Here is a 24,744-nt window from a genome sequence, read left to right on the forward strand (position 1 = left end):
TATTGTAATATTTGATTATCTCCTCATGTGTGTCTGGTACCTCCTCAATATCCTATGAACATCAATCGTAATCTTTTCATCCATTGTTGTTTGCAATATACAAGTTTACCAAATCAATGTGAGCACATTGAATTGAGAGAGACTGAACTTAGATATTAACAGGAAGGAGTCTGGCCCTGCAAGATCGGCGAATTTCAGCAGACATCAAGAGTCAGAGGCTGTGTGGTAGCTAACCACATCTATGAGCGTGATTCCAGAGTACCCAATGTTAATCAGACAGGCTGAGGTTAGGAAAAACATCAATCCAGGAATTGCTGAGTCTTCAGTGCTGAGATCATGTCAGCGTATATAACTCTTCAATTTCAAGTAGGTGTGCAATCCCTCTCTGCTACACGAAGGTGGGTGGGACTGGGATCTTCAACTGTCAAATTGAATGGACACAAGTGTTTTTGGCTTACCTATGGGACATGTGTCATGGCTTTTTGGGGCGGGCTAAACGCATACCCCAAATTGCCAAGCACCCAACCAATGAAAAATAAACTTGTTTTCACATTTCTTCTGGTGACTTCCTGAATGATGAGATAAATGACGATAAAAATAAGACTATTATATGTACTGATTTTCTCAAGCTAACGTTCTTCTGTGAATCTTTCTCGAGCTCGTTCACGTTTTGTGCTTTTGACTAGATCGAGGATTGATTGTTTAACCAATTCTGATCGATTCTGCTCCAGTGCCCTGTTTTGTTCATATGAAGAATAAAATGAATAAAACATACGAAATAATGAAATATATTATAGCAGAGAGGCGAGACTTACTGTTTAAAAGCGAGGAGGAATTTCTCCTTATCAGGGATAGTAGCGACCTTGGGGGGCAAACGTTCGATGACTGAGGGGACCCAAGACGCCAATTGGGTGGGATAAAAGTCGGCCAAAAGCCTGAAGAGGATGATGACGGTGGAGAGGCAGTCTTCGGGGAAGTCAGTGAGGGTTCTCTTGAGCAAGACATCGGAGAGCAAGTATCCGTTCTGTGTGACGAGTTGATTGATCGACTGTGCAAACAGATGGTAGCCCGCCGGAGCGACCGGAACAGACATCTGATTCGAGCCAGGAGGAGCATTGCTCGTCGCCGACCCGGGCTTCCCCCCTGCCCCAGATGATGAAGAGGCTGCCGCCTGTAGCTCTAGACTCGAGTGCCCGAGGATCTCTCGGATGTAGTTCAGACTGGTGAATATCGGCTCGGGATCGAAGAACTCGAGACATGTCAGCACCAGTGGGAAGGATTGATGAAAACAGTTCGAAGAGATCAGGATCTGGTCTTGGTAATCCATCAGGCTAGACAAAAGATGTATGTAATCATCGATCACTGTGTTTCCACATGACGCCATCCAAATCAACGAAAACAAGACCATTTTTATGTCAGTTTTTAGAAAAATACAATCGAGAGCCAAGGACGTACCATCAGAGATCGTGGAAGCGTTGTTCTCGTTGAGGAGAGGGAATACACGATTGCTCTGGCGTTCGAAGGCAAGTTGTACAGCCGAGAGAAAGTTAGGATCGGTTAGTTCAGGGAAAGCGGCGACGATCTTGGAAGTGATCCAAAGATAACTCGAGCAGCCGGAAGCCTCGAAGCCTGCAGTGACCTTCTCTAAGACGGAGCCGATGAGAGGCAGACAGGCTTCGCCGTAGAACGTCAGCCCGCGACGGATCAGCGCACAGATACGCTCCGATAGTTTGATACTGCTCCCGTATTGCTCCAGGATCTCAGAGATAACCGTCCAGATCTCGCCCATCGACTTGAGACAGTCCGGCAGCAGGTCTCCTTCCAGTCTGCCGATGATCGAAAGAAACGTGTCTAGGCGCTCCAGAAGATCTATCAAGAAACATCACGAAATTCAAAATCAACTTAAACCCACAACATCGAATTATCAGGAATCTAACAGGGGAAATAGGGGGAAAAGAGCTGACCTGAAACATTTTGCTGTACTTGCTTGGTGGGTGCCTGCTTCCTGGCCGCAATGTTGTGCAGTCCTTCTACAAGAGGCATGCAGAATGTGGACATGGCGGCAGCGCCTTGAGGGGCAGGAAGACCAGCGATGATATGTGCAATGGCTGCAGAGACTTCGTTCATATCATCCTGACCAAGGGTCAAGCTCATGTTTTGATAAAACGAATGCAATTGAGGAAGATAAGTGATCAAATGCTAGGAATGAACAGGAGATAATAACTATCAGTTGTTATTAGCAGGAAAATCAAGGACAAAAAAAAGCTTACCTGGGCACAATCCCGACACAAGAATTTCATGGCTTGGGCGGCGGCTAGTCTGACCTCTTGGGTGGGGTCTTCAAAGCCAGAAGAGATGTACTGGAGTTGGAAGGGGATTCCGTCGGGATGAAGATTGGTCCATTCGGTGTAGCGGCAGAGGACAAGGATAGTAGCGTATCGGATCTTAGGATGGGCGGGTAGTCTAGGGATGATGTCCATGATCATCGGAAGGACCCCGTCCTCTTTGAGATCCACCTCGGCGCCCATGGTTCTCATCGAAAATAGGGGTGCTTCGATATCCTGCCACTTGACGTTCGAGTTGCTCGACATGGCTTGGACGATGATGTCATATGATCTCTTAAGACAGACCGAGGCACCAAGCACGTAGCAACAATCCTTCAAAGTGTCGCCGATGTCATGTCGGAACCGACGGAAATCATCGGCTTCCTGGCCGACTTGAGAGCTGGGATCGTCGGGATAGTGGAGATGGCGGATGATAGTTTGTACCAGACTGGAGTAGATGTCTAGCAATGGTTTTGCGTTGGCGTCTTCTCTCTTGCGATGTAGTCCCTTGGAGAGTCGATACCAAAAGTTGAGGGTGATTCCGACCACCTCGAGATCCTCGTAATCACAGCAGGAGCGAATAGCAAGAACGATCGGCAAGAAGGTTTCTGGATGGCGGAGGATCAATGGGGTGTACCATTCCCCAGCTTCGACAAAGATCCGGCAATAGCCACGCATCTTGTCTGGATCGTCTCGGTCTTGAGTGAGCTTGGGTTGGAGGGCAATCAGGAAGGATAGGATCAGTTGAATCACCGGCATGCTCTCGTCGATCTCTTGAGTCTCGTGGATCAGATCGACGATAAAGTCCACAGCTGATTCGAATAGTGAATCGTCTTCTAGAGCCGAGAAGGCACAACCAAGGATGAATTGAGTTCCTGCTGAACTACTTTGAATCTCGCCTGCCCTCAACCAAGAACTTAAACAATGAAATATTTGTGACTTGATGGCTGTCGTGATACCTTTGGGGGATAGAGAGAGAGAAAGAGAATAAGTGAGAATGGATCACACGGATAACAGGTAGTCAGTCAGAGTGGTTCTCAACCTTGAGCGCCCAAATACATCGCAAGGGTGCTTGGAACCAGTTGAGCGATCTCAGGGGTACTCCATTGATTCTAGATTAATTGTAAGCAGTTGATCAGCGGGAGGATGCCAATCGAAGAGAATATACGGTGTGGAGTCGAGATGAAAAGAGTGGTCGCACGAGAATTTTGATCTTCGAATTGCCGACGATCTCTTGAGGGAAGACGGTAAGAAACTCGAGCAGGACCGGGACGGTTTTAGGGTCCTTGCCGAACTTCTCTATCAGATCGGTGACGACTGTGGGCCATTCGGGGAGTTGTAAGGCCAGATCGGCCAGAGACAGACAAAGCTGAACGAGGATGATTTTGGAGGAGATGATCGAATCCTGGCTCAGGGCCGTCAAGAGCGAGTCCCGTAGCTGTAGTCTGTGTGGCTCGGGAAGTTGGTCAAGGTCGAAGGTGATCTAGATCAGACAACCAAGCGCAATCAGTCTCACTAATTTCATCCATGATAAATAAAAAGACAGGTCATATCATGTGGCTTTACCTTGGCACGGAAGGTTTGAGCAGCAAACAGTTTACATTCGATCGGTGCCTCTTGTGTTTTGAGTATGACGTCGGATGTGATCCATGCTTCATCCTAACATTGACCACATAAAATGGTTAGTTGATCTATTCTGATTCTGTCTGCAGCATAACTTACAGTTTTCTGGAATGATTGAAGCCATTGGTTTGCGTTCGATTTGATGGTTGGGTCTGGGTTCGTGTAGAGTGCTGATAGATACTGTGTGAGTTCGTTTATCAGTTCGGCCATCGTCTTGGTTTTGGAGGTGGTTGTGTCTTGCGTTGATATTAGTGGAAATGCCGGAGATTGCTGTGGGGTCGCTAATATGTAGATGGCCAACTTCCCCGGGGCCAGTCGGGGGAATATCGGATATCTATTTATCCACCCACAGTCGGCCGGCACGAACAGCCCACCCAGCATACACAGTATTGTGCTCCCTTCAAGACGCGGCTCAACCTTCACAGACTCGAGGAAGCACACGGACGCGCAAGATGTCAGGTCGCCAGCAACGGGTGATGGTCCAACCCATCGTAAGCTAGTCTTCGCCTTGCTCCCAGCTTTCGACCCGATCATTAACGACTCGCTCCCCTCCTCTCTGTGCAGAATGTCATCTTCAAACATCTCCAGGCCGGTCAATTGGTCCACATCTGGTTATACGACAACACCGAATTCAGACTGGAAGGAAAGATCATCGTTCGTTGACTCGCATTTGGAAAAGCAAAAGCCCCCTATAGCCGTTCGATCTAAAACGTTTGACTGGTTTTTTTTATTGTGCTCATCCAAAACATACAAATACAAACTGGTTGGTAGGGCTTTGACGAATTCATGAACGTAGTGCTTGATAACGCATCAGAAGTATGGGTCAAGTCGAAAAAAGGAACACCGCACCGAGAAGCAGTTGAGAAGGGAGCACGAGTATCACTAGGTAGCGTCATCAATCATCTTCCCAAAAACTTCGTGGTTTATTGACCTGATCGAGTTTGTTTTTCATCTGCAGGTCGATTGCTACTGAAGGGAGAAAACATTACTCTGATCGAAGCGTTGAAATAAATCCCCACAAAACACGAAATACCCACCCCACATTCCCATCTATCCTCTTGGCCCAATTGCGCATGTTTTTTGTGTGACTCCAAACGTTTCTCTTGTTCATTTCCGTATCTTGATCTAAAAGCCATCGCAAAATTCTTAGACGAGTTTACCCTTTCGGGCACCTCAAGGTGCTCGATCCCACGGCTTGGGAGGCCCAAACAGTCCTTTTTTTTGATGGAAGCGAAACCGTTGCTCGTTCCCTCGCAAGGTGGCAACGGTTCGTGAGCCAGCCTCATTCCAGAATCAAGCACTGTTCAATCTGAGATGAGACAAACTAGTTGGTCAGGGCAGCTTGGGTGTGCCGGGCCCCCTGAAAACCTGAGTAGGACGGAATCAAATCTGCCCTGCATAAAGAAACTTGCCCAAAATTGCCTGATGGAAAAATAAGCATTGAGTCTTGCCAAACATGCAAATATGATGTGTTTGTTTTGATGAAGAAAACAGTTTCTGAAGCATGTAGCAGATTTGTGTGTGTCTGTAACTGAACAGGGTTGACCAGAACCAGCCTCAGACAGTCATATTTTTAACCTGTGTTATATTATGTGGGAGGCCCATCATCCCCCACACTCAAGAACAATCTCTTCAAAGCTTTACACACCCTTACACAAAATCAAATCCCCTTAAACAGTAAGCCATATTGATTTGAAAAATGAAAAATCCAAACATGTCTTACTTATTCATGGTTTATTTACTTGTTCCACAGAGTATCCAACTTTGCCCATTCTTGAGACACCCCCATCACATACTTACTTATCAACCTATTCAGTAAGTTTGATCATCATTCATTCCACAGAAAAAAGTTTAACATCTGACATATCAATACATAACAGCTATCCACCATGCCAACCTCACTTGAGAAAAGGCTACAATCAGCCCTAGATTCCCGCAAGGCACACTCAAACCTTAGATCATTGGATCCTATTCCTGCTTGGGCTCCAAAAGACTCAACTAGCTTACAACCAAAGACCAACTTAATAGACTTCTCCTCCAATGATTATCTGTCTTTTGCTTCTTCTCCTCATATCCGTGAAGTGTTCCTAGAAAATCTCTCAAAAGCTAAGGAGAACCCTTTAGGCCCATCTAGCTCTAGATTACTTGATGGCAACACTATCCTTCACCAAAACTTAGAGAACAAATTGACAAAGTTTTTCAAAGGCCAAGCAGGCTTATTGTTTAATAGTGGCTTTGATGCTAATGTGAGTATTTGGAGTACTATTCCTGGTCCTGATGATTGGGTTGTCTATGATAGTCTCATCCATGCATCTATACATGATGGTCTTCGATTGTCTAGAACCTCACCTATTCATCGAGTATCTTTTCTTCACAATTCCCTCATCAGCTTATCAGAAACCCTCAAAGCTATTCTGTTAAATGATGTAGATGTCCAATCTGGTAGAACAAATATCTTTATTAGTGTAGAAGCTTTGTATAGTATGGATGGTGATCTTTGTCCGTTAAAAGATATGGTTGTATTGGTCAATAGGTTGTTTAGTGAACATCACAACGCTTACATTGTGATTGATGAAGTGAGTAATTTTTTACAGCTGTTTTTGATTTAATTTAACTTACAAATTGTTCTTACAAATTTACCTACCTTTCTTCTTTATATAATAATATTTAGGCTCACTCTACTGGTCTATTTGAGGCTTCTGGAAGGGGATTTGTCTGTGCACAGTCACTAGAAGATCAAGTACTGATCCGCTTGCATACCTTTGGAAAATCTGTAGCTTGCTCTGGGGCAATTGCACTCTTGCCACCTCTCCTTAAGGAATACCTCATCAACTATGCTAGACCTCTTATTTTCTCAACAGCCATGACTCACATGAATGTCATTGGTCTATCTACTTCAATTGGGGAGTTTGAAACACAACATAGGACCTTAGTAAGTTATGGGTCTGTTTATTTTGTGTCTTGGCTGTAGCTCAATCAGTTTTTGATATCTTAGGCTGCACAAAAACTTGGTTCACTCTTTTGGCAGTTGACCACTCAACTTAATCAACTGATCATCAAGTACAAAATCAAACCTTTGGTAGCCAATCAACCAAGACCTGTAGATGTGGTCCTTACTATTCCTCAGTCAACTATTGACATGATCAATCATGATTTTTTTTCTCCCATTGTACCAGTTTTTACCTCCAATCCCAGAGACTTAGCCAGATTTCTATATTCTAATGGCTTGCTTGTAAGACCTATTGGCACTCCTACTGTTCCTTCTGGTAGAGAGCAAGTCCGCATTTGTATACATGCTAATAATTCTACTCATCAAGTTGATTCTCTTGTGAAAAATATTGATCTTTGGATAGCTGCTCATCTTCTCAAATCTCATATCTAGTGTTTTAATCTATGTATGAATCAATTCTTTCTTTTTCATTCAATTCCTCCTATCTTGAATATAAAGGCTGAAACCCAAACTCCCCTCCCTGTATTGAGACTCAATTTTGATCCTGTTTAGAAATAAATACTTGTGGAAGGTGCAAAGTGAGAGATTTGGAGGAACTAGAAGTAGTATTTCATTAGGAACTATTCTAGAAACTACAAAAAATAAGGTTTGGGTGAGTAATAAGTGAAATGAAAATTTACCTAGAAGCAGACTAGAGGCTGCCTTCTAGGGTTTATTTTGGGAAGGAAAGAGTTGGTCTTTTGCGGTGTTTTGGCTGAGTCTGTTGATGTTAAGTCTTGGTGTCAGCCTCCACTTCTTTCTCCCCTTTTTGGGGTTGGTAAGGTTTGCTTACTTGGGGCTGAGGGTTTTCCTCTTTTCTTGCCTTTAGCTAGAGTTATGCATTCGGTCAGGGCCGCCAACGTTATCTGTTTTCTCAGAGTCGGCTGGTTAGTCCTTTGACCTTGCAACTTCTTAGCTTGCAAACTCTGCTGCTCACCTCCTGCGATCTCTCTAGGGTTCACGGTTGCTGCTGCTTGAGTTCTGGTTTTGGGCTTTGTGCCTGCTTGTCAGGGGAAGAGCTATTAGCTTCTTCCTTGTCAATTAGCCGGTCAGGTAACTCTATTACTCACCAGTGGTGGTAGTCAAGATCCTTTCCAGTAATGATGATTGGCAAGGTTTACTTGCTTTATCAATCTTGCTGCTTTCGTGGTTGGTAACTGCATTCATCAAAGAGATGCGCTCAGTTTTGCCAACCCCGCAAGCAGCTTGGGCTGCGGATAGAGGTTTGCTTTGCTTACCGTCTTCCGCAGCTTTTGTGGTTCGCAGTACCCTCCTTGCCTTTGGCGAGGTAGTCTGTTCCCCTTGGCCCATATTCTTACACACAGCTACATGTTTGACCTTTTTACCAAAATTGAACAGCCCACACTCACTGACTGGCAGCTTCAAGGGTTGAAAGTGTTATGTCCTGGTGTCATAAGGGTAAAGATGACCGTTGATACCCGGCACCCGTGGGCAGGTACCACCCGCACCCGCCAGGAGGTGCCAGGTGCCCGTTTTGGGACATGAAACCAGGAGGTCCCCAGGTACCACCCCCAAGTACCGCCTCATACCACCTAATATCCCTGCCAAGGGGGGGGGGGGGTTGGTCTAAAGAAGGCACCAACCAAGTACCTGTTTGCGGGTGCAGGCTGTGGGTGCCGGTGTCCAAATTTGGTCATAAAGAGGGCTAAATGGTCCTCTCAATGACCAGAACTGTTCCAGTTTTAAATGGTCTTCTCAATGACCAGAACCGTTCCAGTAATTCAGACTCAGAGCATTAAACACTCTTCTGATGAACGGCTCCATTCCAGTTCAGGATGTAAACGGGTTGGGTTCGGGTTGGAAAACAGTGCCCAAACCCGACCCAAGGTAAATGTTGGGTCGGGGCGGGTCAGGTCAAAATCTCAAACAGGCTGCCCAAACCCAAACCTGATTAAGGATGCAGCGGGTCAGGTCGGGTCAGGGGTGAACCGAGTGTTTTGGGCCGTTGAATGAGAAAGGAAATAAAATTGTGCCAATTTCTAGCTATCTGGTCCTGGTGCATTCGTGTATATACAACAGGGGAGCCTATGAAGATAAAATCAAAGAAAAGATACTAAGATGAGCCAGAAACAATGAGAGATACATTATCAAAGTCATCATCTTTGTTCATTACAATCCTCTCTTCAGAGCGGATCCAGTTTTGCGCACATACAAGTGCTTCAAGAGTATTTGGTTGCATTTGGGTTTGATTACTGCCAAGGACTCTTCCACCAACAATGGGAAGTTACATTATCCAGTTTGCCTCAGTGTGATTTAGTTATCCAGTCCTATGTGATGTGAAATCCAACATAAATTGAATCTGTGGGTGTCAAGAGAATGTTTAATGTTGGTTAAAAATGTGGATCCCAATTTATTCCAAGGAAATCCCATTTTTGATGTTAAAATAACGTTTTTGTGACCAAATGTCAGTTATCTGGTCTAAGTTACCCAGATAACTGATTTTTGGTCACAATAGTGATATTTCAACATCAAAAATAGGAGTATCTTGGAAAAAAAGTGGAACCATACTGTTAATCAACATTCAGCCTTTCTTTTGACACCCACAGATTGAATTTATGTTGGATTTCACACCCCAGAGGACTGGATAACTAAATCACACCTAGGTGAACTGGATAACATAACTTCCCATTGTTGCTTCCACCTGTGGAGAATGCTGATTCTGATGCAATCAAAGTCATCGGAGTCATTAGAATAGATTTTGCAAGTATGGCGAGTGTTGGGAATTGATTAGCGTGGGCGCTCCACCAGGTGAGGACCAAAAAATTAGCCAATTCAATGAGAATTGGTGGCTCCTGGAGATACAAGTCAAGCTCAGCCGTAGTAGATACCAATTGGGCCATCTTCTTCCTCTTGAGGTATTGCTCAAAGCACTGATAATCTTTATTGGAAGTAGTGTGTTTTTGAACATTTAAGTTGTTTTCATCACAATCAGATTCTTTTTTGGTGAAGTGCTCCCAAATTTTGCTTGTTGTCTTTTGTTTTTTCAAATTTTGACTGGTAGATTGAGATTCTTGCGCACTCAATGGTTCAGGATCCTTTTTGGTGGTTTTTGCAACCTCTTGAGTGCTTGGCGGCCGAGACTGACCCTTGGTGGTGACTTGGGATTGGGAAACCTTGATTGGAGACTCTTCATCAGACAAACTGGAATTCACCGCGGCCAGTTGTTTCCTCTTGGACCGTTGCATGGTTGGGACTTGTGGCAGGATGGGTGATTGTTGTGGCTATGTGACTGTGGGTTGAGGGGATATCAGATATCTCAGACTTAAGTCACCAATTGGTGTGGAAAGATGGGTAGCGTGGGGGGTCAAGTCTTTCTTGCGCGTGGTGCGCGCCAGCGGCTGTCATTATGTCTTGCTACTCAATTAAATATGATTAGGTAATATGATTAGGTCCCGCGACTCAATGAAATATGATTAGGTTATATGATCCGACAGCGCGGTGTGGCATGCATCCTCAAGGTGTTTCAGGATTTCTTCCTCTTTCTATCCTCTTCTATGTTTTTGGTTTTGTTTTGTTTCAGTTGTCTAGTTGTTGTAGCGTGCGCTTGCGCACTAGGTTGTGATGAGATGTCTGCTAGATGTCACAAACTCCAAAGTTTGAGTTCCATTCAAACTCAGGCTTTGGAGTGGCATGGACCTACTCTGAACCGTAATTTTCAGTTTCTCCATCACATTCAAAGTTATTGCTCTTGGCGTCTTTCCACCCGTATTCTCAGTTTCTCACAACTTTTAAGTTCATTACCCCGCAATGTCAATCCCTTCCAGCTTCTGGTTTTGATCAAACCTCCGCCGGCAGTATCCCCGGCTCCTCTCTCAAATCAAACACCGCCAACGCGCAATTCCAGCCATTGTAAATCATCCCCCCCCCAAGGCTACACAACTCTCAGCGCTCTTTTTTGGCCAATCACCCCGGAGGGCATACACAAATCAGGTTTTCTATTTTCATTCCCCTTCACCAACTGCCTACCGCCTGGCACGGTAGGAGTTCCTCATTGGCAATTACAGCTGACTTAATCAGGTCATTGGGCCAACCCAAAATGGAATTGGCCTGCCCCAACCAAAACCCAATTGACAATTGGGTCTTGCCGGGCCGGGTTGGAAATTGGTTTTTCAGCTGTCAGGCTACCTGGACCCGGCGGGTCTTGGGTTGACCCAACCCATTTGCATCCTGAATTCCAGTCATTGAGATGAGTGAACACTCCTCCTCTTGACAACTGGAACAGACCCGGTCATTGAAAGGAGTAAACACTCCTATTATTGACAGGAATGGACCCTGTCATCAAGAGGAGTGTTTAATCTTCTCTTAATTACCTTGGGGGAGTAAAGAGCCTGGTCATTGAGAGTGTTCCTCCTCTTGATGGCCTGGTCTGTTCCGTTAATCAAGAGGATTAAAGACTCCCCTCAATTACCAGAGCAAACCATTCATCACTCCTCTCCTTGAACGGCTTGCTCCGGTCATTGAGGGAGTGTTTATCCTCTTGGTGACCGGTGTGGTAGACGGAAAAGTGGCAAAATAAAAAGTTTTTTTTTGTGCCACATAAGTACTCATACTAGGCCTTAAGATACCACCAAATGTACCACATAGAAGGATTCTACGGCCAATCTCACCCCTAGTCACCACTGAAAGCACCCCTGGGCCCCCTCTAGTGTGGAAGTTACACCTCATGGACACGTATCACACAGCCAGCCCCAGTAACCCAGCTGCCACCTGCCTCAACCCAAGTTTCACAGTAGTACACTTATACATATCACAGGATACAAACATACATCTCCTGGTAAAGCTACACTCATTAAATATTGGGGGTTAATAAATGTACCCGGTTTTTTTGCGTTTGTACCCGGTTTTTGTGTACCCCTTTTTCCGCGTACGTACCCGTTTTTTTTTCTACTCATTTCTACGCAACGCAAATAGGCTTAAAATTAATCCAAAATCCTGAAAATAATTATCATGCATTTGAAATGCCAAAAAAGCAACTTTAATAAATGATTTAATTAATTTTTTACATACCCCCTTTTCCCAAGTGTGTACTAAGGGAATGTCTTTTTTGTTACATGTACCAGGGTTCCAAAAAATTTAGGGAACACTTAAAGATGCATTTAAAGCTTCCTTTGAAATTTTTGAGAGAAAAAAATAGGTACGTGGTGGGTACGTGGTGTACTTAGTAGGAAAATGACTGCTACATGTATAACATTTTTGTTACACATTCAAAGAGTCTAAAAATTTCAGAAATGTTTCTATGGTGAATATTATGTGCGCCATTAAATTTACAGCAACAGGGTAAAGTCCAAACATGATACATAGGGGGGGGGGGGGGGGGGGGCGGGCAGCCTTAATACAAAAAATCTGGCTAATTGAATATTTTTTTGGATAAATTTCCCAGAAGTCTAAGGACTGCAGGGGTTATATGATGATGCATATTCTCTGCGCTCCGAAACTTTTGGAAATATTTCTACCTCAGAACATCAGATATAAGGGGTGTGCAGTAAGGCAATATGACTACCACACACCCCTTATATTTCATGTTCTGAGGTAGTGTTAGAATTTAGAACTTTCAGGCACGAGAAATAAAAGGGCTAAGATGAGTATTGATAAAAACTCAAGAATTTGGGCAGTGAGGATGACTCTCTCACCGGATGCGGCTCAGCGGGGCGCGGAGAAAGAATGAGGAGAACCAATGAGTGTAATTTCTTGTTGTAGGCTGGCTTTAAATAGACTAAAAACAAGCGGCCAACAAGTGGTTGGAAGACAATAGAATAATTAAAAAGTTGATCAAGACAAGTTTCATTTATACTATCTCTGAGACTATGCGTGATAACAAGTATGACAAGATATTATCTACTACTCACGGCTCAATGACTACTTGGTGTGATAAAATCTGTACTAACAAGGATACTGGCAATGCTTTTGAGAATGACATGAAACAATGTTTTAGAGGTGTAAGTAAGAGGAAATGGCAAAATTCCAACAGGTAGCAATATTGCCAAAAGTTTCAGAGCACAGAGAATATGCATCATTATATAACCCCTTCAGTCCTTAAAATTCTGGGAAATTTATCAAAAAATAATATTCAATTAGCCAGATTTTTTCTATTAAGGCTGCCTGCCCCCCCTATATATCATGTTTGGACTTTACCCCATTGCTATCCAAGTTTATTAAAGACACAGATTTTCCAGAATCAACCATGGGCCGCTACGCTAAACTACGCTATTTTAGCCCTAAAGTTTAGCGTAGCGGCAAAAAGCGCCAACCTTTTTTGAATAGCGTTAGCGCGCTGTTAGCGCCGCTACGCTTTGCTAATTTTCAGCGGCGCTAACAGCATACCAATTTTTGCTTAGCGTTAGCGCTGCACTGCAGCCGCTATGCTACGCTACGTTGCGCTAAGGCGCATTTGGCGGAAAAAAGGCACTTTTTTGCCGCAAAAAACGCTTCAGCGCGCGCTCTTTTGCGCCTTGCGTGTTTAGCGTTAGCGCAATTGCGCGCATCTGCGCTAACGCTACGCTAAAAGCTAAAATAGCTTTGCATCCTTTGCGCGTAGCGTTAGCGCAGATGCGCGCAATTGCGCTAACGCTACGCTAAAAAATAGCGCATTTGTGCTGCGCTACGCTACGCTAACAGCTATGTTAGCGTAGCTGACCCACTGTTGCCAGAATGTCAAAAAAAATTCATGGGTTTCCCCTAGAATTTACAAATCTCAGAAAAAAACAAACATGGGTTCCCCCTACAAGATTAAAACAGTGAAGAAAAAAAACATGATCCAACTGTGGCTTAGATAAATTTTGGTGCTGGTTTCCTACTAATGTTGTAAGTGTCTAACACAGTTTTTAAACAGCATCGTGTGCACCAACAAATTGTCTCTTTGGGTTTTAACATCACAGGTATTATCAGGTCCTGCAAACTGCACTGTAAGATTGAATACCGAGTACATGATTGCAAGTACTGAGTCAGCTCACGGAAGTGAATAGACACTATTACATCAGACATTACACATACCTGGGACCTGTTGTAGATCACTGTTTCTGTAGTCATTGGGTGAAAAACAGACACCTACATATCCGTCTGAGCAGCCCAATACTGATTCAAGGAGCAACATGAAAAAGGGACAGCAAATCAACTTCATCTTGTGTAGATACAATATATTATGGTTGGCTTGAGGACTGAAGGTTGAGATGCAGATGGAGCAAAAAATGACCAGGTTTTTGGAAAAACTTAGGATGCCTGCTAATAATTGGAAAGCTTTGGAAAGTTACTTTAGTTCATTTGGGAGAGTAGTGGAGTGTGAGATGTTGGCTAACTTAACACAAGTCCCCCACTTTGGAGGGCCCTGGTACAGCCTGGGCTGGCGCAAAGCGCAACCTCCGCAGGAGGGACTTGGGACTAATGTCCACTTTTTGGCCTGAGGGTTTGAGGCCTTTTGGTGGGTGTTTTGTGCCATTCAAATTTTGACCCTGTTCCCAAAGGGCCCCAGGCATGCCCTTTAGATCATGAAACTCGTCTCACTCTTCCCTATCTTTTGCCGCTACACACGTGTCTGGAAGTCCAAGTGTTCTCCTCCCATGACCCTCAAAACCTATGGTTTTTGGGGTATTCTTGGCTGTATGACATGTGTGGATTGAACTGACCTTGGAAAACAGTATGTTCATTCAATTCAATTCCACAGGATCCAAGCTCTCCGAGCTCTGGTCAATATGCCTTGGCCAATCCAGCTCATGCATCCAATCCTCATTATGAGGACATGGATATGAAGCCAAGATGGTCAGCTATATTGACCCTTCAGGGCTTCAGCAGAGGCTTGTCAGTTTTTGCTGTGTGGAGGACGAAAGGAAAAAAGGGCATAAAAAGCCACAAAAGCCCCAAACTCTCAGGCCAAAAGTATGACATAAATCATAAGCCTCTCCTACGGAGAGTCCCTTCAGGACGTGGGGGTCCCCCCCCCCCCCCCCCTCCGTTTGAGAAGCTTAGTTAGGCTAGAGATGTTGGGCCCGACCATCCAACCAGTGCAAGTTTTTATACAAAATATGCGCTACACCAAGAGATGCATTGATGCGTTGGATGGTGTGTCAACAACAGGGCAACCGGAAACCTTGCCAAGGTTATCCAGATGCAGTGCGTTGGCTTGGCTGCAAGTTACCGGGTTGCCACCTGTATTGGTGGCACCCTAAATTCTTGAAGTGTACATAATTTTGCCTTGAGGCACACTATGAATATCCAAAATCTGACTGCAAACAAGTAGCAGCAAGTAGTTGGGAAGATAACAGGGAGATATAGTTAAGACCAGAGGAGTACGCGGCAACATGCATTGCTAAACAGAGAGAGGAAAGAGAAAGAAAGAGGAAAACAAAGAGAAGATAAGAAACTACTAGAGGTTAATCCAGGAAATTGAAGCGGCCGGATTTCATAATGAATTGAAAAACAAGGCCGTGCGCCCTTGGAAGATGTAGCAGGAGATGTGGCTTGTTTGAGTTGGCTTCGAGGAATCGAGTTTTTTGGATCTGGTCTTCCAAATGAGGGCTATGCGGAGGTGTCGGTACTTGGGGCAGAAGTCGAGAAAGTGAATGGTTGTTTCCCGCTCCCCGCAGAATGGGTAGATGGGGTCGACTGTCGAGTCTCCTTTTGACCTTGAAAAGATAGAGGCCAGTGACCGGATCATAGTTGATTGAATGTTTGATGATGCTGGAAAACTCCTCCTTCCTCCCCATTGCCTCAACGAAATATTCAGACTGCGAGGACTCGGAAGCACTGGTACAAGAGAAAGCGCTTTCACAAGCCTACTCGTTTGAGGGACTGGCAGGCCCAAGTTTTTAGCCCCAGTGATATGCCCATGGCCGGACACGTGTCCCAACTGTTGGCCCATAATACAAGCCTTTTCCAATTTGGCCGGTCACCTTTGGTGCGGTGACCTGCCATCCCATCATCCGACTGATAGCAATTTTGGTCTGGACGCGACCTTAACACAAGTCCCAGCCTCCGTGCGGGCGTGCAGCATTTGGCTGGTCGCGAAGCGACCCCGATGGTGAGACTGGGCTGCCGCCCAGACCCGCTGGACGCATGCGGGTCCTGAAGGACGAAAAACCAGCCATCCCTCATGAACCCGGCCGGTCTTGTCGATACGTAGTTGCACTTACAGTCAGATTCCCAATAGCTATCGCGGCAACGAGTGGGCTGAAGTGATGTGCTGTCATTTTTTGCCAATTTGTTAGAGCTCAGCTGGCGCTCGCATAAAGATATAAATAGAGGCCTTCTGGGCACCATGTTGTGATCCATATCCCTCATCCCCAGCTCGTCGTCCCTAATAACACAATCACAACAGCTGTACATCTCACAATTCCTTTTCCACAAACTCCTTTGATTAATCCCAATCTTGCTTCTCTCACGAGTGCAACTACTTCCTCATAATCTGAAATCCTCTATTCGTCCAAGAGCCCTCATCAAAAAAGAAGTCAAGATGCGTTTTGCGATTGTTGCTGCCGGAGCCGTGGTCCTTGGTGGTAAGCAAAGCCTTGATCAATTCCTCTTTTCTCACATGTGTCCTGACACCAACCTAATTTTTTTATAAATTATAGCTACAGTCGCTGAAGCCCGGTCCGTTGCATCCAGCCCTAGACGTCATGTGGAGAGAGTGATGAAACGGTCGAATGCTCACGAGACTAGAGTTGAGATCGAACGCATAAACTTCACACCTTCCCGATTATCCAAGAGATCAAAACTTGCGGACGAAGACTGGACCAATACAGCCTCTTCTGATGAGACCGATTCAACACATGACATCGATTCATCCTTACACGTGGCTGCGAGTGATCACAAAAATAACAAAATACACAGCAAGCATCGCAAAGACCGTGTTACATCATCGCAACGAGCTAGAACCGTGGTCTCCAACCCATCAGACGCGTTGCCCAACAATGTTGTATGGACGATAGAAAAGAAAAAGGATGAAGAATCATCCAAATCAGGCGCGTCTCAATTCACAATCACGCCGATTCTCCCCGGAGGAAAGTCAACGAAAGAAAGAAAAGCAGCGCAAGCGCCCGAGCCATCGATAACAGGAGCTGAATACATGATCATACCCGTCAACCCTATCCAACCGACCGCCGGTGCATTGCCAGCCGCGTCTCCCATTACAGAACTACTCGAACACGCAGATCCAATGACCGCTCAAGCAAACGACTTATCGTCTACCACTACTCTTCTCCGAGCCATCGAAAACTATCGGGAGGCAGTGGCCGAACAAGCCGCTGATTCCGAGAAAACCGCCGTCAAAGCAGATCTTCCGCTTCTTTCTAACCAGAAATCCCGAGCTTCGAAACACAAGTCGAGCAAGTCGACCAAAGCATCGCAAAAGGATGAAGACAACTGCGACTCTGAATCGGAAAATACTTCTTCAGACTTCGACGCCACACCTACAGACTTCAGAACAGTCCAGACAGATGATGTCGCACAATAGTGTTCCAAAATTTTGCCACCTTTTCCCTTTACATCCGCCCGTCACATTAATACCTTTCCAACATTAATTTCTTTAATAGCTCTTTCCTGACATTAATTTCTCTAATAACTATTCCCTCAAAGTAATACCTTTAATTAATATTTACAGACATCAATACCTTAAATAAACAAATTTACTTCGCACATGTCAAAGACACTTTGCGCACATTCGCGACATCCCGCCCCAGTGGGCGCCCTTTGACAAACAAAAAAACCATTCCTCCCAGCCGAGGAAATATACCTCACAGTGATGATTCCTCCCGGTCGGCAAGACTGTACAGACTCGCCGAGAGGAAACAATTCCGTGGCCGTCTGGCTTCAGTGATGCTGCCTCGCCGAATAAGAGAGGTTCATCCGAGTTAGCGAAGCTGTGCAATCATATTGACCAGGATGAATTCCTACCTGTCAACGTGGTACTTGTACAATCTTATCGACCGGTAGGGTCCCTTCCCGGTCAGCGATACACTCTCGTCGCCTCCCAGCCAGCGATACACTCTCGTCCACTGGGAGGATTCCTCCCGGTAAGCAATACACTGGTTTTGACTGGGAGGGATCCCTCCCAATCAGAGACACACTCTTGTTGACCGGGAGGGCTCACACCTGGTCAGTGTTGCAATCTTGGCGACCGGGAGGAAGCCTTCCCTTTCAGCAACTCCACATTTTTTGTCGATTGGGAGGGATATCTCCCGGTCAACGATACTGCCCGAGATCCCTCCCGCTCGACTGCTTCGTACCGTCTCCTTGACCGTGATAGATTTTCTCGGTACCGGGAGGGATTCCTCCCAGTCAAAGACTTTGTGTAGGCTTCGTGACCGAGAGGGATCCCTCCGTGCCAACAAGGTGTTACAACCTTGTCGACCGGGAGGGTACAATCTCGCCGGCTGAGAGGAATCCCTACCAATCGACTGTGGTGGCCTGGTGTTATACCTCTCCGCGGGAGGGTTGATGCCCGCTACGATTGTACCTTTTCTTCCTTCCCCGGGGTTTTTACATCGACGAGATTGTACAAGTGCGACCTTCCTGACTGGGGGGAAACCTTCCGATCGACAAGATTGGAAAGTCTCCAAAAGGACCGCAGCTGTTCTGCCCGCACTCCGCAGGAGAAACTGATGCGCAGCTCAGCTCGCCCTAACCCACATTCGAGCCCCATCATGACTCGTTCGTGTGCGATAACCCCGTGACCGGCCTCTTTCATAGACTCCTCCGCCCGCGACACGATTCAGCTCGCCATGATACATATCCAGAAGCAAACAACCAGCAAATCTGCTTGGGCTCCCAGCTTTAGGCAACAGGTAAGCCTCCCCCTTTAGTCTCCTCAGATACTTCCCTCAATCTCCTCGAAATGATGAGCAACACACCCAACAGACATCTGTTGCAATCCTTCTGAGAACCTAGTTGAATTACTTCAACACCCAATATGAAGTCAACCTCACCGGGTGTCATTTTTATAATGCGTCTGATCCATGCCCACATCACCCCTCCTAACCCAGTCTTCAACTCCTCGGGTTGTATTGCTCTCAACTAACTTGTATTCGCTTATATTTCTACTGAACAGGTTCTCTGCTAGGTTAGGCAACTGGGACACGTACAGTTGAATGCACGTAGAGTCTGACAACCGAACTCCTCATCTGAAAAGACGATCAGTCGTCTGTAGTTCTGCCTAGCGGATAAATGTTTAGCCAGTGTTGGTTGGCTCTAAACTGTGAGGATTACGCTAGCTTTGGATCCGGATTATCTCTCTCTTTCAAACCAACGCTCGTGGTCGATTCACTTCCTAACCTTTTGCATTAATTGGTCAACAGGGACCGACAAGTACCGTTGAACAGTTGACCATAGTTTTTCTTTTCCCCCAGTAATACTCATCAGGTAGGAATGTCAAACCCGCGTCAACTATGAATGTTTCCTTTTTTGAATTCACGACGGCGTTACTGGCCTTGATTGTAAATGATATGAAATTGCTCTAACAAATTCCAAGGACTCTGAAGTCTACCGATATTCAGGGTGCACTTTTGGCTCTCACGGGCCGTCAGATATTCTAAAAGGTCAAGTGCCAGCTTGCTTGACCTTTGCGCCGTGCCTTCCATTACATGCTCCGTCGGGCCGTCACAATAAGTTCATTACTCAGTTGTCCTGAACTTTGCGGTGTCTCATCGATAGCTACCGATGGGCAAACAGTCACCCGTGGGGTCAAGATGAACCTGCGAGCAATCAAGTGTTGCCAGACAACCAACCAAAGATTGTTGGAAGAAGCTTTATCTAGGTTTGATCCAAAGTCATGTCTACCAGCCCTTCACAGTAACATAACCAGTCAGTTCTCAACCTGTATATTTCAGCACTTTCTGGTCCTGTACACTATGAAAAAGGGGGTTGATTAATTGACTCCCAAGAGTTACATTCCAAATCCCAAAACACATTTTTTGGGAGTCAGAATGTAATTCCGCCGCATATGGTGTTCAAAGTTGGTTTGCACAATTTTATGCATGCATAAATCATAAAATCATAAAAATATTTTGGTGAGCAAATTTTGTATTACATAATCAGACAGTCATGTCCCCTGCAGAAACAATTTTATGATTTTATGATTTATGCATGCATAAAATTATGCAAACCAACTTTGAACACCATAATAGGGGGGTTCACAATAGGATAAAAATAAAACTTTAGAGCTAATTTTAAGGCCTTTATGAACAACTTTTTAAAAAATAAAGACATTGCTCTGATTCTCAGGGGATACCCAGTCCTGTACACCTTGCCAGATTTTTAAAAATTTGTTGATAAAGACCTTAAAATTGACTCTGAAATTTTGCTTTTATCCTATTGTGAACCCCCCTAATAGAATGGGAGTCAAAAATGTAATTTTACAAAAATTTACAAAAAAAAGAAAAGAAAAAATATCACTTCTCACTGGGACGCCCAAAGCGCACCAAAATTTTACAGCGGGCAGAAACCCCTTTCAAGAGCACATGGTGAACTGCACGGTGTTAGCACACCCCATTAATGGGGTCTACCCTGTGGGTATAATTTGGTGGATTCACTACAAAGTAAATCCACCAAAACATTAGTGCAACAGATACTAATCCTAATTTTACTCAAAAAACATGCAAAACTAGATGGAAAATTCTTGTTGCAGGAAATTTTATTTTCCTGGGTTTCCTGAACCGCGACCGGCATCATGTATTGTTTGGAACCCCCTTTAATTTAAGTGGATCCAAAGCCAAGAAGCTCAAGATTCATGGCCCACGGGGCCAAACCATGCCATATTTGTGTTATTGGAAGTATTTTGGTGCGTATGACAAGTTTGTATACACCAAAACCCAAGATCAGCTAAGATCACTCGAGAACTGCCCCTTTGCCAAACTTTGCAATCAAGTCCCTCTCCCTGCGATTGAAGGTTGTTGGGCACACCTGGACAAGGTTCCGCACAAGAGTGTGGATTTATTATAACGTGTTTTTTTTGGACACCCCCTCATGGGGAGGCTTGTCCAAATAGTCTCTGGAGACTTGAAGTTTGCTGATTGGTGTGGGTGAGTTGGGTTAGGTTTGCTGGCTTGTACATACAGGCCCCTGGAATTCCCCGCCCGCCTGCTGGCCGACACTCACCACCCACCTGCGCCGGCGTTGAATGCTCAGGACAGTCACCGGACTACTGCTCCAGAGAAGAACCACCTGCCAAGCCATCCGAAACCAGCCGCACATCCCCATCCATCGCCTCGTCCATTCCAGGCCACCACCACACCCGCGCTTCAAGATGGCAGAGAAAGTACAGCCCAATGAGCAAGGCCTCTATCTTGATGAAGCCTCCGGAGAGATGGTCAGCAAGAGCGAACTGAAGAGGAGGGCCAAGCTGAGGGAGAAAGAGGCCAAGAAGGCAGCAGAGAAGGTGTGAACAACTAGGCTCCCGTCTGTTAAAAGAAAATTTGCACTCACACTGCATCGCTCTTGCTCTCCCCACCGTCAACTGCACCCACTTCAGCCTAAAGCGGCCCCGCAGACTTCGGCTAAGAAAGAAGCTAACCCAGGCGCAGCAAGTTCAGAAGAAGAGCTCTCACCCAACGTATGTGATTGTCCCTTATCGACTGAAAGCCGAGCTTGTTTTCTGACCTGTGGAGAATGCGATTTCTTACGATGAGAACTGACTCGGGCTTCTGAATGATGTAATTTTTCAGCAATATTACGAACTGCGATGTCGGGCCATCCAAGCGCTCAGAGAAGCCAACCCGCCCTTCTCGGCAGCACCAAGCTCAGACCCGTGCCTCCCATCTCCCTATCCTCACAAGTTTCATGTGACCATCTCGATCCCCAATTTCATCAAGACTTACGCCGACCAAGTCCCCAATCCTGGCGATCGATTAGAACATCAGGACCAAATCAGTCTTGCTGGTCGGATCCACAATATGCGACAGGCTGGGTCTAAGCTGAGGTTCTATGACTTACACGGAGAAGGAGAAAAGGTGCAAATCATGGCTTCTTCCAAGTATGCACATCTCAGATTTTTTTTGTTCCAGATCACCTAGTCATCTCAACTTACTCGTTATGCCGCCCCGTTCCTTGTCCACAGTGATTCGAAAGAGCCTAACAATTTCGAAGCGACTCACGACATCTTCCGACGAGGAGATATCATCGGGGTCACCGGCTTTGCCTCACGAACCAAGAAGGGTGAACTCTCGATCTCGCCCCGGAGCATGATCCTACTCTCGCCGAATCTCCATCAACTGCCTCGTGCTGAGACGACCATCACAACAGAGGCTGGAACGGTAGAGAGCAAGTTTGGGTTTAAGGACCAGGAACAGAGACATCGTAAACGGTACCTCGATCTCATCATGAACAAGGAAGTCAGAGACGTCTTCATCACCAGGGCTCGGGTGATCAACCACGTCCGACGATTCTTGGACGACCTTGGATTCTTAGAAGTTTGTTTGGATCATTTTTCCCTCTGATCTTGAAACTAACCTTTCTTCTTTCCGGTCTATTTCAGGTCGAGACTCCGATGATGAACATGATTGCTGGTGGTGCCACTGCCAAACCATTTATCACCCACCATAACTCCTTGGGCTTAGACCTCTTCTTGCGGATCGCCCCAGAGCTTTATTTAAAAGAGCTCGTTGTGGGAGGGCTTGATCGAGTGTACGAGATCGGGAGAGTCTTCAGAAACGAATCGATCGATCTGACGCACGTCTGTTCTTTCGACCTCTTCTCTTCCCTGTGGGTGTCTGTTGGCATAGGAATATTGATTGGAGAAAGATTTTACTTTGCTTTTAGAACCCGGAATTTTCGATCTGTGAATTTTACATGGCTTACGCAGACATGTATGATCTCATGGAATTAACGGAATCGATGCTCTCAAGACTAGTGCACAAGCTGAACAACGGTTCATACAAAATTCAATACCATCCCGAAGGACCGAATTCTGAGAAGGTCTACGAGTTGGATTTTTCTCCCCCATGGAAAAGGTTCAATATGATCGAAGAACTCGAGAAACAGTTGAAGGTCAAATTCCCTACTGGCAAAGACTTCGAAGATAAGGAGTTGATCACCAAATTCTTGGACGATCTGTGTGTCAAGGTAAACCATTTGTTATTTCGTTTTTGGTTACTTGGAAACATTGTTTATTAATAATTGGGTCGATATATTTTAATATTTTGAACCCTCTATCCATATTTAGCACAACGTAGACTGTCCAGCCCCACGAACGAACTCGAGATTGTTGGACAAACTGGTCGGCGAATACATTGAAAACCAATGCATCTCTCCCAGTTTTATCGTCGGACATCCCCAGTTCATGTCTCCCTTGGCGAAGCGAGACCGCTCCAAGCCTGGGCTTTGTGAACGTTTTGAGGCCTTCGTCGCCACTAAAGAGATCTGCAATGCTTGTAGGTTGCTACTTTGGCCTCTCTCTCACTTCATCCGTCATACGCAACTCCAGGAAGCCTGCAAGTAGTAGCTCGTCGTCTGCAGCACGGCTATCTTGTAATGCATTAGTCTCTCTAGGACAGATGTTGATTGGATCTTACTTTTTTGGGGTGCGCATAGACACGGAATTGAATGATCCATTTGATCAACGAGAACGGTTCGAGGAACAGACTCGACAGAAAGCGGCCGGAGACGACGAAGCTCAAGGAATCGATGAAACCTTTGTCAGTATATCATTTAACCCATCTCTTAACCCGCACAACGTATATCTGCTCCATAAAAGCACTGAACAATTTTTCCTGGCTTTCATCTTTTTAATGCTCATTATAGATTGATGCCTTGGAACATGGGCTCCCCCCGACGGGTGGATGGGGATTAGGAATCGATCGATTGGTGATGCTTTTGACCGACAGTAACTCGATCAAAGAGGTCCTCTGCTTCCCCGCCAACAAACGTTCGTCCTCTTTCATTCATCATCTCTTCTTAACAACTCACTCATTTCAGTTCTCTCCGCTCTGCTCTGTCTTGCTTTTTTAGCATTACCAAAGGAATCTTCATAAAAAAATGTTCTTGTGGCTGGCTTTCGCACCTCTCTTCTTACAGCCATCATTACTAGTAACAAACAAAACCCGTGTTTTTTTTTCCTCATGAGATAACCAAACAAATGCTTGGAATAAAAATAAATTCAACAGCATTGAGAGGATTGGAAAAATTACCGCCATCTACCTGTGGTAGGAATCAAGCCGATGGAGACTTTGGGTGGTGAGCATTGTGGGAGGGAATCTTGAGAACTGACGAGGAAGAAATAGATCAGTACTGGAGTTTTGAATGACAGTGTCAGTTGCGGGCCAACATTGGGACCAAAGAAGCAGCCAAGTATGATTTTTGAAGTAAATTAATGGATGCCTTGATGTTGGTTCTAGAATCTATAAACAGGATCTAACATGGAACCATTTTCATTAGTCATATTTTTGCCATGGGTGCGATACCCCTGGAGCCTGAGAGACATATGTATAGAAACCAGTGAGCTCCAGCATGGAGTCCCACTTGGCTTGCATGGCTTGATGGAACACACAAAGAAGGATGTGATGTAGATGTAGAAAAAGCTGGTCTGGCAGGTGAGGCTTGAAAATTGGATGAGTTATTTTGGGTTCTCTCAGGCGGGAACAAAAGTCCCTCCACCAGGGGTGACTTTGACACACTCTCCAGAGAGTGCCAGAGTCTAATTTTATGTTTTTCTGGGTCAGATGTGGATTAGGAAATGATTGATAGATTTTTCAGAAGTCAATGGGAAGTGTGTCAGAAGTGATGTGGAATTGTCATTGCACCTTGTGCAATGTTGTATAGAACCATTTCATTCTCTAAGAATAACTTAATTACAACCTATAATGAAATGAT

General features: G+C 45.3%; 5 protein-coding genes across 5 annotated transcripts; 4 read left to right on the top strand and 1 right to left on the bottom strand.

The window, feature by feature from the left end:
* Window positions 1–629: 629 nt before the first annotated feature.
* Window positions 630–4,157, bottom strand: PtA15_1A310 (uncharacterized protein; the record flags this gene model as incomplete). Its single annotated transcript, XM_053165325.1, has 9 exons — window positions 630–735; window positions 816–1,362; window positions 1,456–1,869; window positions 1,965–2,199; window positions 2,271–3,283; window positions 3,367–3,436; window positions 3,526–3,807; window positions 3,891–3,983; window positions 4,047–4,157. The coding sequence occupies 9 exons, from the start codon at window positions 4,155–4,157 to the stop codon at window positions 630–632; spliced, it is 2,871 nt and encodes a 956-aa protein (XP_053016527.1).
* Window positions 4,158–4,399: 242 nt separating this feature from the next.
* Window positions 4,400–4,958, top strand: PtA15_1A311 (uncharacterized protein; the record flags this gene model as incomplete). Its single annotated transcript, XM_053165326.1, has 4 exons — window positions 4,400–4,438; window positions 4,512–4,601; window positions 4,719–4,833; window positions 4,906–4,958. The coding sequence occupies 4 exons, from the start codon at window positions 4,400–4,402 to the stop codon at window positions 4,956–4,958; spliced, it is 297 nt and encodes a 98-aa protein (XP_053016528.1).
* Window positions 4,959–5,836: 878 nt separating this feature from the next.
* On the top strand, window positions 5,837–6,372 carry PtA15_1A312 (uncharacterized protein; the record flags this gene model as incomplete). The annotated part of the gene is made up of 2 exons (XM_053165327.1): window positions 5,837–6,193; window positions 6,289–6,372. The coding sequence occupies 2 exons, from the start codon at window positions 5,837–5,839 to the stop codon at window positions 6,370–6,372; spliced, it is 441 nt and encodes a 146-aa protein (XP_053016529.1).
* Window positions 6,373–16,399: 10,027 nt separating this feature from the next.
* PtA15_1A313 (uncharacterized protein) lies at window positions 16,400–17,398 on the top strand (the record flags this gene model as incomplete). Its single annotated transcript, XM_053165328.1, has 2 exons — window positions 16,400–16,442; window positions 16,518–17,398. 2 exons carry the CDS (start codon window positions 16,400–16,402, stop codon window positions 17,396–17,398), a joined length of 924 nt encoding a protein of 307 aa, XP_053016530.1.
* A 3,660-nt stretch (window positions 17,399–21,058) lies between these two features.
* Window positions 21,059–23,906, top strand: PtA15_1A314 (uncharacterized protein; the record flags this gene model as incomplete). The annotated part of the gene is made up of 10 exons (XM_053165329.1): window positions 21,059–21,316; window positions 21,410–21,490; window positions 21,603–21,910; window positions 21,995–22,346; window positions 22,412–22,609; window positions 22,696–22,998; window positions 23,099–23,306; window positions 23,467–23,570; window positions 23,677–23,800; window positions 23,884–23,906. 10 exons carry the CDS (start codon window positions 21,059–21,061, stop codon window positions 23,904–23,906), a joined length of 1,959 nt encoding a protein of 652 aa, XP_053016531.1.
* Window positions 23,907–24,744: the final 838 nt, after the last annotated feature.

This window comes from Puccinia triticina, chromosome 1A (assembly GCF_026914185.1).
Source record: "Puccinia triticina chromosome 1A, complete sequence".
NCBI classification, from domain to species: Eukaryota; Fungi; Basidiomycota; class Pucciniomycetes; order Pucciniales; family Pucciniaceae; genus Puccinia; species Puccinia triticina.